Source organism: Natator depressus, chromosome 4 (genome assembly GCF_965152275.1).
Source record: "Natator depressus isolate rNatDep1 chromosome 4, rNatDep2.hap1, whole genome shotgun sequence".
Taxonomy (NCBI): domain Eukaryota; kingdom Metazoa; phylum Chordata; order Testudines; family Cheloniidae; genus Natator; species Natator depressus.
The window spans coordinates 14023323-14035519 of NC_134237.1; the positions used below are offsets into that span (position 1 = coordinate 14023323).

The 12197-nt window shown below is 48.5% G+C and overlaps 1 protein-coding gene across 1 annotated transcript in view; it reads left to right on the forward strand.

The window, feature by feature from the left end:
• The first annotated feature begins 10815 nt into the window (after positions 1-10815).
• Positions 10816-12197, forward strand: part of SHROOM3 (shroom family member 3) — a 244867-nt gene continuing 243485 nt past the window's right edge. The window contains 1 exon segment of the mRNA XM_074950451.1: positions 10816-11234. Within this exon segment, the coding sequence (XP_074806552.1) occupies positions 11061-11234 (174 nt within the window). The 5' untranslated portion in view covers positions 10816-11060.

The following is a 12197-nucleotide window of genomic DNA, read 5'->3' on the forward strand; positions in this document are numbered from 1 at the left end:
TGGGGGTAGGGGCTGGGTGGGGTTAGGGGCTGGCTGGGTGCCCGGGGCCGGGTGGGGGTAGGAGCTGGCTGGGTGCCCAGGGCCGGGTGGGGGCAGGGGCTGGGTGGGGTTAGGGGCTGGCTGGGGGCAGGGACTGGGTGGGTGTTGGGTGGGTGTCAGGCTGGCTGGGTGGGTGCGAGGCCGGGTGGGGGCAGGGGCTGGGTGGGTGTCAGGCTGGCTGGGTGGGTGCGAGGCCGGGTGGGGGCAGGGGCTAGGTGGGTGTCAGGCTGGCTGGGTGCCCGGGGCCGGTTGGGGGCAGGGGCCGGGTGGGGTTAGGGGCTGGCTGGGGGCAGGGATGGCTGGGTGCCCGGGGCCGGGTGGGTGCCGGGTGGGTGTCAGGCTGGCTGCGTGGGTGCGAGGCCGGGTGGGGGCAGGGGCCGGGTGGGGTTAGGGGCTGGCTGGGTGCCCAGGGCCGGGTGGGGGCAGGGGCCGGGTGGGGTTAGGGGCTGGCTGGGGGCAGGGATGGCTGGGTGCCCGGGGCCGGGTGGGTGCCGGGTGGGTGTCAGGCTGGCTGGGTGGGTGTCAGGCTGGCTGGGGGAGAGGCCGGGTGGGGGCAGGGGCTGGGTGGGTGTCAGGCTGGCTGGGTGCCTGGGGCCGGGTGGGGTTAGGGGCTGGCTGTGTGCCCAGGGCTGTGTGGGGGCAGGGGCCGGGTGGGTGCCGGGTGGGTGTCAGGCTGGCTGGGTGGGTGCGAGGCCGGGTGGGGGCAGGGGCCGGGTGGGTGTCAGGCTGGCTGGGTGCCCGGGGCCGGGTGGGGTTAGGGGCTGGCTGGCTGCCCGGGGCCGGGTGGGGGCAGGGGCCGGGTGGGTGCCGGGTGGGTGTCAGGCTGGCTGGGTGGGTGCGAGGCCGGGTGGGGTTAGGGGCTAGCTGGGTGCCCGGGGCCGGGTGGGGGCAGGGGCCGGGTGGGGTTAGGGGCTGGCTGGGTGCCCGGGGCCGGGTGGGGTTAGGGGCTGGCTGGGTGCCTGGGGCCGGGTGGGGGCAGGGGCCGGGTGGGGTTAGGGGCTGGCTGGGTGCCCAGGGCCGGGTGGGTGTCAGGCTGGCTGGGTGGGTGCGAGGCCGGGTGGGGGCAGGGGCCGGGTGGGTGTCAGGCTGGCTGGGTGCCCGGGGCCGGGTGGGGTTAGGGGCTGGCTGGGTGCCCGGGGCCGGGTGGGGTTAGGGGCTGGCTGGGTGCCTGGGGCCGGGTGGGGGCAGGGGCCGGGTGGGGTTAGGGGCTGGCTGGGTGCCCAGGGCCGGGTGGGTGTCAGGCTGGCTGGGTGGGTGCGAGGCCGGGTGGGGGCAGGGGCCGGGTGGGTGCCGGGCTGGCTGGGTGGGTGCGAGGCCGGGTGGGGGCTGGCTGTTGGGCTGGGGGGGGGCCAGCTGCTGCCGGGCCGGGGGCGCTCTCCCCACCTTGCCCAGCACCTCGTCCCGCTGCCGTCGCCTCCCCGCGCTCTGGCTGGGGCTCCCCAGGGGGAGCCGGGAGCAGGGCGGCGGAGAGGCTGCCCGGCAGCCCCAGGGGCAGGCGCCCCTGGTGGCAGGGAGGAGGTACTGCGGCATTCCCTGCTGTCCGGCGGGGCGCCTGACCTCCCCCCGCCAGGCCGTGTCCGCCCCGCCGCCCTCTGCGGGACCCTTCCGGCTCTCTGCCGCCCCCGGCTCGCACCCTGCCTCCAAGCTGCCTCGCTCAGCCTCCCGCTCGCTGCCTGCGGCCCAGGCCGGCCCAAACGCGTCAGACTCTCAGCCCGCCACACCCTCGCCCCCTGCGCAGTGGCAGGGCTGGGAAATCCGGCGGCATCCCCACCTGCCTGGCCGCCAGAGGAGAGAGCCCCTGGAGGGGAGACCGGGGGGGGGGGGGGGGGAAGCACATTAAAACCCCCAGGTACTTCTGTCTGGCTGCCAGGAAAGCTGCAGGCTCAGTGAGGAGGCCGGAGGGCTGGGGGACAAGAGCAGGGAGCTGGAAGCTCTGGCCCAAAGCCACAAATGAGCCTGGCGTTCCTATAAGGACAGCCCCGTTGCCAGGGTCACCGTAGGGGCCATGACGCCTGCATTGGTGGGTCTCGTCCCGTGGCCCCACAGCCTCTGGAAGCTTGTCTCCTGGCATCCCAATCCCCCACAATCACACACAAATTGGGGGTGGGTGGCTTCCCCCAAAGGGTCAAAAATCAAAAAGCAGCCTGAAAATATCCAACGAATGTGGGGTGTGGTTTTTTTTTTTTCCAAAAAAATCCTCGTGATTTTTATGCCAATCCCATACTTTCAGAGGTGTCTGAGTTACTTTTGAATGCCTAAGGTTGGCAGTATTGATAACATGACTTGGATTATGTATTCTCTATTGGAAAGCAATTCTGGCAGTCCTTTTAGTTCCGCGGTTGGAAATATGGTGACCGATTATTCCATCTCATGCCTAGAGTTCAGTCACAAAATATACTGATTGCGAACCCACAATCGTATATATCAGCCGACTGCTCCTATATCAAATCAAACCAAATCACAGCAACCAGCAATACACCACAGCACCTCTACAGAGTGCTCAAGAAATATATTCATTGACAAGACTTAAATATTAGAAAGTCCTGAAAACTCCTGTCACAAAAACCCGAGAAATAGGTTTTTAAAGAAACTCTACAGCTCAGCAGCAGCTAACTTCAGCATTGCACAAAAGACTTATATGGAATCCTCAACTAAGTGAGCATCTGTATAACCAGAATGAAAGGACTGCATCTCAGAACGAAAGAAAAATGCAAGCTGCCATTAATTAAGTGAGAAAGTGAGGGAATTCTCCAGCTGAAAACAGAGACCTCCACAACACCAACCAGCAAGCTGCTTACTGCACCAGATTGTGGTAGTACATATCAGTACCCCATCAGGAAAAACAAACACACACAAAGGCAAAATTTGTCTGTCTAGACAGAGAGACACCTTCTACTCCAGTGGTTGAGACATGAGGAAGCACGAAGATATTACCTCACGATATCAGGACAGATGAAAGGGCTCTTCATCACAAAGCATTGAGGAAAAATTGTGTGTCACCCTGAGACAAAGGAGAGAAACAACATCAACCTATATAACAGCCTGACACTGGGTCAGCCCTGGATGCTAATGACAATATGATCTCAGGTGGTACCAATCCTGGCACAGCATGAAGCCTCATCATGGACAAGTTGTACCTACCTCTGACAGGCACCTGAGGGGTCTGTCTGTTTTACTCTTTGGCAGCACTTGTATAGCTCGTCATGCAAATAAAGAACTATTAAACTGAGCGATGTCTTTGTCTCCTCCTGCAGTGGGGCCGCTGTCCCTGGTAATAGGACCTCCCTGCCCTGAGCATATGTGTTGTGATTTTGCTTCTCCTTATGGAGGAACGGGGGGGGCAGCTCATACTCCGCTCTTTCGTTTGCACATGGCACTGATAATTAAAAGCTGGTCTGGGCCTCTTAAACTCCAGGAACCGTTGAAAGCCACCTGCCCCCCCCCTTCACCCACACCCCCAGCCTTTGGCTGGCTCGGTAGCCTAGGAAACAAACCCCACCTCTTGGACTTGTCCTGTGTGTGGGAACCAATGAAAGCCGTATGTGGTGTTTGGTTTCTCTGTAAAGTTTCATTCAAAGGATCCCAGCTGCTACTGCAGGAAGAAATTCAATACCTGCTCCCCATTAAGTCTGCAGCCCTGTGCCTCATATGGTGTGTCCCTGACCCCCTCTTCCCGATACCAGTGCAGGTACCTAATGCCCATGGGGGGGAATCTTGCAACAGCCCCCTGGCATTTTTTGGAAACCCCATCCCTGGGTACCCCACTTCCTGACTCTTCTGGTACCCCAAGCCCTCCTGGCTCGCAACACACAAAACTCTCATTGATCATGTAATAAGGACACTATAGAACTTTGGATAAGCTCTTACTGAAAACTTTGCCTCCTATTCTTGGAGCGTATCTGGCAAGGAAGCACCTATAAGTCTCTGCACCTTGGATGGAAATATTAAATGCTTGTCTATCAACATACTTGTCTTTTCCCTCAGGGCCAGATCCGCAACTGGTGTAAACTGGCATCACTTCATGGAGGGCAGTGGAGCTATGCTGATTACCCCAACTGAGGTTCTGGCCCATGATATGTTTTCATATGGATTTGGGGACCTGGGATCCAATCCTGCTCCCTTGAAATAAATGATAAAACGTCACTTACTTCACAGGAGCAGAATTAGACCATGTTGCTGGACACAACACAGCATCACATGGCTCGACAACAATAAATGGGCATGTCTAGCTTTTGCTGAGGGCATGACTCTTTTAAGCAACAGCTCAATCAACACGAAAGCAAAGACCAAAAAACTGTCCAGCATTGCAAAAAAGACGATAAATAATCAGTTATGAGAAAACAAATCCAAAGAGCGCCCCAGCAACCCATAATTCACACGTTATATCAGAAGGCAAAGGAATACAAGAAATGAGTCAGCTTACGTACCTGAGCAATACTGTGCAAGCCAATGGGGATATGCAAAAGAAAATAGCATCACAAATTGGCAGTGAGGCAGCTGCCTTCACCAGCTTAAATAAGAGTGGGTCATCAAAAATCTGCAACTTAAAGGCTAAGCTATGAATCTACATCTCAAACATTATTTACCCTTTAACATATGGATGTGCAAGCTGGAAATCAGACAGACGTCTCAGTGTCTTTGAAAGCCAAAGCCCTAGGAAAGTACTAGGTATTCAATGGAATTAATTTATAACAAATGCTGAGATTCATCACAGAGTTCAAAACTCCTTATCTTTAAATTATCCAGAGAGGAAGATGTAAATATTTGGGATGTGTTAAGAACGAAGCCAGAGTGTCTGCCGTGGCAAGCGTGTCCTTGGGCAGCCAGAGGAACATGCAAAAGGGGCTAGTTGAAAGAATCCCTCCTTTGAACAGTAGAAAGGGAAAGCTTCAGGGACTTAACCACAGAGAGGACATGCAAAGAGCAGCCCAGGATAGACAGGGATGGCGGAGCCTCGTTTATGCCCTAAGTGACATCTAACAGCGCAGGAAGGATTCAGATTCAGAGAGAGGTGTCAGTGTCCTAATGAGTCAGTGGGTTTGATGCATATCTTCTGACACTGGCCAGCTGCAGACAAGCCCAAGGATCATCTTTTTGTTCTGTGTTTGTACAGTGCCTAGCACAAGGTCCATGCCTGGGGCTCCTAGGTGCTACTGAAATTCAAATAATAAAAAAAGGATTAATTTCTTACAAATTTGGACTTATTTTTTGCATTCTGAAACTGCAGCATGGTTTAGCATATAGGATTTCCAAGTATGGGGCATGTCCCTTTGGAGGGCGCAAAGACGTTATCAGGGGAGTGCAAGAACCTGATGTGAAGCAGAACACTCCTGCATCCTTGCTACTTTCTGAGGAGAAGGAGCCGCAGAGGCAGCACCTCTGCAGGCAGCAGCTGTTGCACAAGGGAAGGCCACAGGGAAAGGGGTTGGAGAGCCAGTCTGCTCCTGTGATGCCAGTTACTGTCCTGCCCTGCACTTGCCCTGGATGCTGCTAGGGCCAGTGGCATCAGGCAATGGTATGGGAGCAGGGTCCGGGCAACAGAGGCAGTGTGGAGGAAGTGGCTGAAGCCAGCAAATGGAGTCTGCAGCCGTAGCCTGGTAGGGAGAATGACCCGGCTCTGGGGAAAGAAGGGTTGGCTGGGGCTGTAGGTGGGGCAGTAAGCTGGGAGAGTGAGAGGAAGGGAGTCGGGGGGCACAGGGCCAGGCAGGAAAGGAAAGGGGAGGGGATGAAGAGGGAGGACGTGTCTGTGACATGATTCTCTGAAGATGGATGCAGAAATTTTGTTTTTGAACCCCTGGTTTAGATCCTGGGCTGGGGTCATGACCCTTAGGTAGGTTGCAGCAAGTGTTAGGCGGTCACAATGACCTTCCTTTTGTTCATCGCTAGATGGGAGAAGAAGGGTTCTCAAACTTTTTTTCTGTTGCAACATAGGGTCACAGTATGGAAAAAGATTGAGAATCACTGGTCTAGGGGTTAGATCAGGGACTGGTAGTCAGAAAACCTGGGAGCTAGTCCCAATTATGCTACTGGCACATTGGTGTTGCTTTGTTACTTAGCAAAACAATAATGGTTTCTGAAGGCATGAATATCTCTGCACGAAAAGGGAAGCAAGAGATCTAGAAGGAAACCAGTATGGCTAAGTGGCAAGGTCCAAAAAGTTGTTTGAGCGAAACAGAAATCCTTCAGAGAATGGAAATCTAACCATAGTGAAGCCAATAAAAAGGAACACAATTTCTGCAGGAAATATAAGAAGGGAATTAGGAGGGCTAAAATGGCATTTGAGGAGTAAATAGCTAAAGGTATAACACAAATATAGAATTTATGAAGTATATCATTTGTGAAGTACACCAGACGCAGGAAGCCTGTGGGTCTGCTGGATCACTAAGGGTTAAAGAGAGCAATTAAGAAAGAGAAAGGCATTGCTAAGAAGCTAAAGGATTTTTTTGCATCAGACTTTATCAACAGAGGATGTTGGGGAGATCTCTCCCCTGAACTGGAAGCAGTAATGTGACAAAATTTGCAGAGGACCTAAAATTATTTAGGTTAGTCAAGACCAGAAAAGATTGTCAAGAGCTTCAGAGGGACCTAACCAAGCTAGGTGAATGGAAGAAGAAATTCAGTGTTAACACATGCAAATTCAAGAGATCAGTCTGTAACTTTAAAGTGCTCACTGGCCTGATCTCAGCATATCTAAAAGATTGCCTAAAAAAGCTCCAAGATAAAGACCATGGCTGATCACTTTGCTCTTCAGACACAGTGGAACTTTTTACTCTCAGGGTAAAGTCTTGTCTGTGCAGCAGACAGTTTCCTGGACGTTGGTCTTAGATTGTGGACTGAACTCCCACAGGAACTCAGGACCATCACAAACCTCACCACCTTCCGCTCCAAGTGCAAAGTGCACTTCATCAATGTTACCTTCTCTAACGTAAACACAGAGTAGTATGTACATTTAGAAAACAGAAACCACCCTCGCAAATAAAACAGCACACGGCCCACACAATTCTCCCTTGAGGGAGAGGATGAGGGGCAGAACGAGCTACAAATGACAGATCTTAGTCATGTTGTTTATTGCACTAATGGAAGGCGCTCAGATACTAGGGTGAGGAGGGTGGTATAAGAACCTACATAGGGCAGAATTCTTCTAAAGCAGCTGGTATTGCTGGTTTTGTTCACAGTTGCAGGAAATTATGGGGGGAATTAGACAATAATTATTTAATGACAGTAGATGTTGAGATTCAAAATGTTAAAGCTTTATAACCATTAAAGCACAAATTATCAACATCATGTGTCAAAATATACAATGTTAATATCCTTAAATCAAACTCTTAAGTTCTCAAGCAGTTATTTTTCTTACTTTGCCTTTTTGTAAATTTGGACTATTATCGATGAACATAGTTTTTCATTGGTTTGTGTGTGTATTGTGAAATTGACGTTTACTGACAGTTACCGATGATTAAAGTCTAATCTTTCCATACCTACTTATGTCTGTGTCCAGAACATGGCAGCTGGTCTGCAGCAGCTTCCATACACCACCAGGGCTTGACTAGCAGCAGGTGCATCATTTGCTATGGAACACACCAAGTTTTCCTGAAATGCTGCCTCTTGCCAGCAGCACCTCTCCCTCACAAGGGCCTCCTGATTTTATCGAAAGTTGAAAACACTAAACTCTCCATCTCAGCTGCCTCCATCTGGTTCACTACATGGTTCACTATGAAAGCTTATGCTCAAATAAATGTGTTAGTCTCTAAGGTGCCACAAGTCGTCCTGTTCTTTTTACATTTCCTTAGTGCTGCACAGAGTTTTGGTCATGGGACAAACCCTGAAGTCAGCCAGAATTTCACAGAGCCCTCACAGTTAATTACATCATAATGATAGGTTTCAGAGTAGCAGCCCTGTTAGTCTGTATTCGCAAAAAGAAAAGGAGTACTTGTGGCATCCAACAAAGTGAGCTGTAGCTCAAGAAAGCTTGTGCTCAAATAAATTTGTTAGTCTCTAAGGTGCCACAAGTCCTCCTTTTCTTTATATCATAATGGTGCACCTCCCATTGATTTCCACAGTGAGGACCTAATATTTTATGCTATTTTCTTCTCCAGTCTGTATGTCCTTTTACATTTATGGATGTGATATTGTTTTTAGGCTCAATAAAATTGTTCTAGAGTCTGTTTCTTTTTGAAATAAAAATAAATAAAATACAAGGTAAATAAATCTTGTGCTATGGAAGCCAGTTATGACCATTGTGAATTGATAAGATCTGGAATGAGGCGTGATGGAGCGGTCAAAACGCTGCATTAGCTATAGACTTCCTCTAGGTGGCACCATGGCCTTGGTTAAACAAATGCGTCTAGTCAAATCAATATAGAGAATATTAGGCTGTTACTTACACTGATTGTTTGGAGAAAAAACTTGGAATGTTAGTCATGGATTTAGACACTGAGTTACAGCAACCAGCAGCCATTCATATACAGGAGGCAGTGGTCTGATTGATTAGCGATTTGGGGGTTGATCATTCAGTCCGAACACTGACATCAGTGAAGTTTCCATTGCATTAGGCTTATGAAACTGAACTTTGACACTACTGTACCCAAAACTATGTTCTACACCTCTCAAACCCTGCAAAAATTTAAATCAAATTCATTATTTTACTTTTATCAACACAATTACTGGAGCTAGGTCTTTTGTTTCACAGTCTGACCAAGAACACCCTGGCTCCATTTAGGCAGGAGATTTGACTATTGGAACCTCTTGCTCTTAAAGAAGTTTCCTGCTTGGAGTGACAGGTAGTGCCAAGGCACTCCGGCTATTTGAGGATACAGCCATAGGTAAGCTAACAAAAATGGTTACTATTTGAGACTTTGGATTCCATTTCTGTAACTGAACTGAAAATATTGTTTTAATTGTAATTAGTGGTGAATGTTCCTTTTTAAAAGGATTTGTACTAGACAATAGTCTAGTGATTAGCATAAACATTTTCTGCCATCCTGCATCAAGCAACAGAATTCAGATTGACATTGTCATGGAGCATGGGCCTGATGTGTTCCCTGGCACTGTGGTTTTACAAACTTTAAAAAGACCAAGTCATGTAGAAATTGTGGGCCAGATCCTCAGCGGGTGTAAATCCTTATCACTCCACTGACTTCAATACAGCTATTCCAGATTTACACCCGCTGAAGATGTGGCCCATTCATTTTAACTGCAGTGGTAATTTTCAATGTGTAAAGTAACATTTTATCTTTCTTTGACCAGGATTATATAAAAAGTGGAGATAACTCGCTGTTTATAGCACATATGCCCTCATCTACACATTGTTGTGGAAATCAGATCTCTGGGTTGCTAGGTATTTCTGCATATCCCAAGGACTGTATGCAGTGTTGTCGTAGCCGTGTTGGTCCCTGGATATTAGAGAGACAAGGTGGGTGAGGTAATACTTTCCTAAGGTGAGAGAGAACAGCTTTTGAGCTTACACAGAGCTCTTCTTCCTGAGAGTCTTTCTCACCAACAGAAGTTGATCCAGTAAAATATATTACCTCACCCACTTTATCTCTGTAATATCCCAAGAATTGTCATTCTTTTAGAGTGAAATTTTACAGCTTAAATTATACACAGCTGCATTAACAAGGGAGCAAGATCCAAATGTTGATGTGATTCTGGCTGCTCCAAAGGCAACAAACCAACTGCAGGTAACTATTTTATCTTATCTCACTTTTCTACCTGTTTAACAGTAGCTCTCACCATGACTTCAGTGAGGTTACACAGGATTTGCAACTGGTGGAACTAAGTGAGAATTTGGTCCCGATCATCCGGAGCCATTTTCAGGTTGGTGGGCTGTGCATTTTGATGATGTAATATCCAATCGCTAGCTCCCCGCGAATTCACAGCTGAGGTCTTGTCACATTAATATGTAAATACATCAGAAATCACTCTGGGTCAGACTGTCCCCCTCCTGCATGACAAGCCATAGGGAAACAGTTAAACGCTTACTCTTTCCAGTCCATTTTTACATTATTTTAAAAATATATATATCAGCTTACAAGGCAGGTGTGTGGGGGCGGGACTTGGACCTGTTCTGGGAACCACCAGAACTTATACAAACCTGGCGCCATTGGGAATGGGAGCACCAGGTCCTGCACCCTGCATTCCATAGCTCCATACTTGCTGTGCAGAAATGGGCAGCCTTAATCCAGTTTACTCTCACTTCCCCACTCTCCCTCCGAGCAGCAGTAGCTGCTGTAACACTGGCAGACCATCTGGGAGAGCACGGAAAGTGAAAAGAACTCAGCTATCATCTCCACATTTTTTCAAGGGATTAATTTCACCTGCTTTTCCTGTTTGCCCTGTAGACTCCAGTTCTTTTTAATCCCAGACGTGGGAAGTTATTTCAAGTTTAAAACCACACGGAAATGTTTTTTTGGTCTGGGCTTTCTCTCCCCCCCCCCTCGTTTTTTTTTCTTTTTGACAAGTCAGAAAATTGTGAAGTGAGCAGGAGAGAGCGAGTGAGAGGGAGAAGACGCTTTCATTCTTTTCGTGCAATGGACTGAGGCAAAAAGGCCATTATAATGGTAAATCACACACAGAAAGGAAGAAAAGACTGATAATCAATCACAAATGAAGCATTCGTTCGGATTTTGGCAATTTACTGGCCAGTGGTTATAAACCTACATAGTTTTTTCTTTTGTCCAATTTACGTAAAACACGCAGGTTTGAAATAGCAAGGGCAGGAAGAATAATTTTCAGAAAGGTATTCTGCCAAGGAATATTTAGGATGGGAAAGACACAATACTGAAATGCCGGCAAGGACTCAGTGAGTTCTGAAGAAAAAGCAACATGCTGAAATGCTTCCGTGAAGACTTTTCAACACAGGACCCTGGACTTCAACTCAGAAGAGAAACTTGCTGTGTCAGAAGCCTCTCCCCAGACAGCCCAGCGTTTAACATACTTAAGGATGACTCGTAGTGGACTTGGGGGGAGTTCAACTCATTCTTCCGTGATTGCTTCAGTGGGATTTGTGGCTGAATGAGTATGTGATGATAAACATGAGGATGCTAGACAATACTGCCACTGGCATAGCCTCTTCAGAATCCAGCATAACCCATAAAGAAAGATACATTTATCTGGAGGTGTTGCTTCAAGGAGGAGCTCCATGGGGATTCACTCTGAAAGGCGGACTGGAGCATGGGGAACCATTAATCATCTCCAAGGTACTTTTGTTTGTTTTAAATCAGGATGCAAACAAGTTAGCAGAAATGCCTGGTTTCCAGCACAATAGTTGTAAAATATTGCCTCCTACGGGGTGGAATTGTTCCGGGGTTTGGACTGATCCTGGCAAGTGCTGAGCAGCTCTAGATCCTGTTGAAATCCCTAGGTGCCCAGGACATCCTTTTGTTGATTGTAATGCCTGAAGTCTAAGGACATTGTTAAGCTATCAAAGTAACTTTCTTGTCCCAAAGGACAGGAACTATTGCTTTCAGAAAGAGGCTGTATTCATTTCATCATAGTTCCTTTTAAAATGAAAGCGGGTGAATCTTCCTTTTGTGTGCTGCACCAGCCATCTTGTACCATGAAATCATGGTGCATCTGAGCATGTTCAGTGAGCCGTTACCTGCTTTTGTGAATTGACTAGCGAGAAAACATTTTAGGTCACATGATGTTGTTTCAGCTAATCCGAACTGAAGGGGAAAAAAAAGAGAAAAGTGTAGTAAATAGTTCTGGGTATGTATGTGTATATAAATATACATATGCATACGTGTGTGTGATTACTCACACACACACACACACAGAAAGTATACCTATACATAGCAATTTTTAAAAACCCACTCCAGTATTCTCCTATTTACTAAATACCTATGAAATGTGGTACTTCTGGAACTAAATTACTATTATTCAAGAATGCAATATTAACCTACAGGTAACTGATAGCATAGATGGCAAATATATTTGGGGTAACATTTTCAAAAGCACTTAGGTCCCATTTTCAAAAGGGACGTGAGCACTTAGGAGCCTGAATCGCACTGAAAGTCAATGGGGCTTGGCTCATAAGGATCAGATTTCTAAAGTATTTAGGCATCTAAAGATTTAGATGGGTACCTCGTGAGATTTTCAAAAGTAAAAATCCCCCTAGGCACCTATCTGAATCTTTATGTGCCTAAATTCCTTTAAAAATC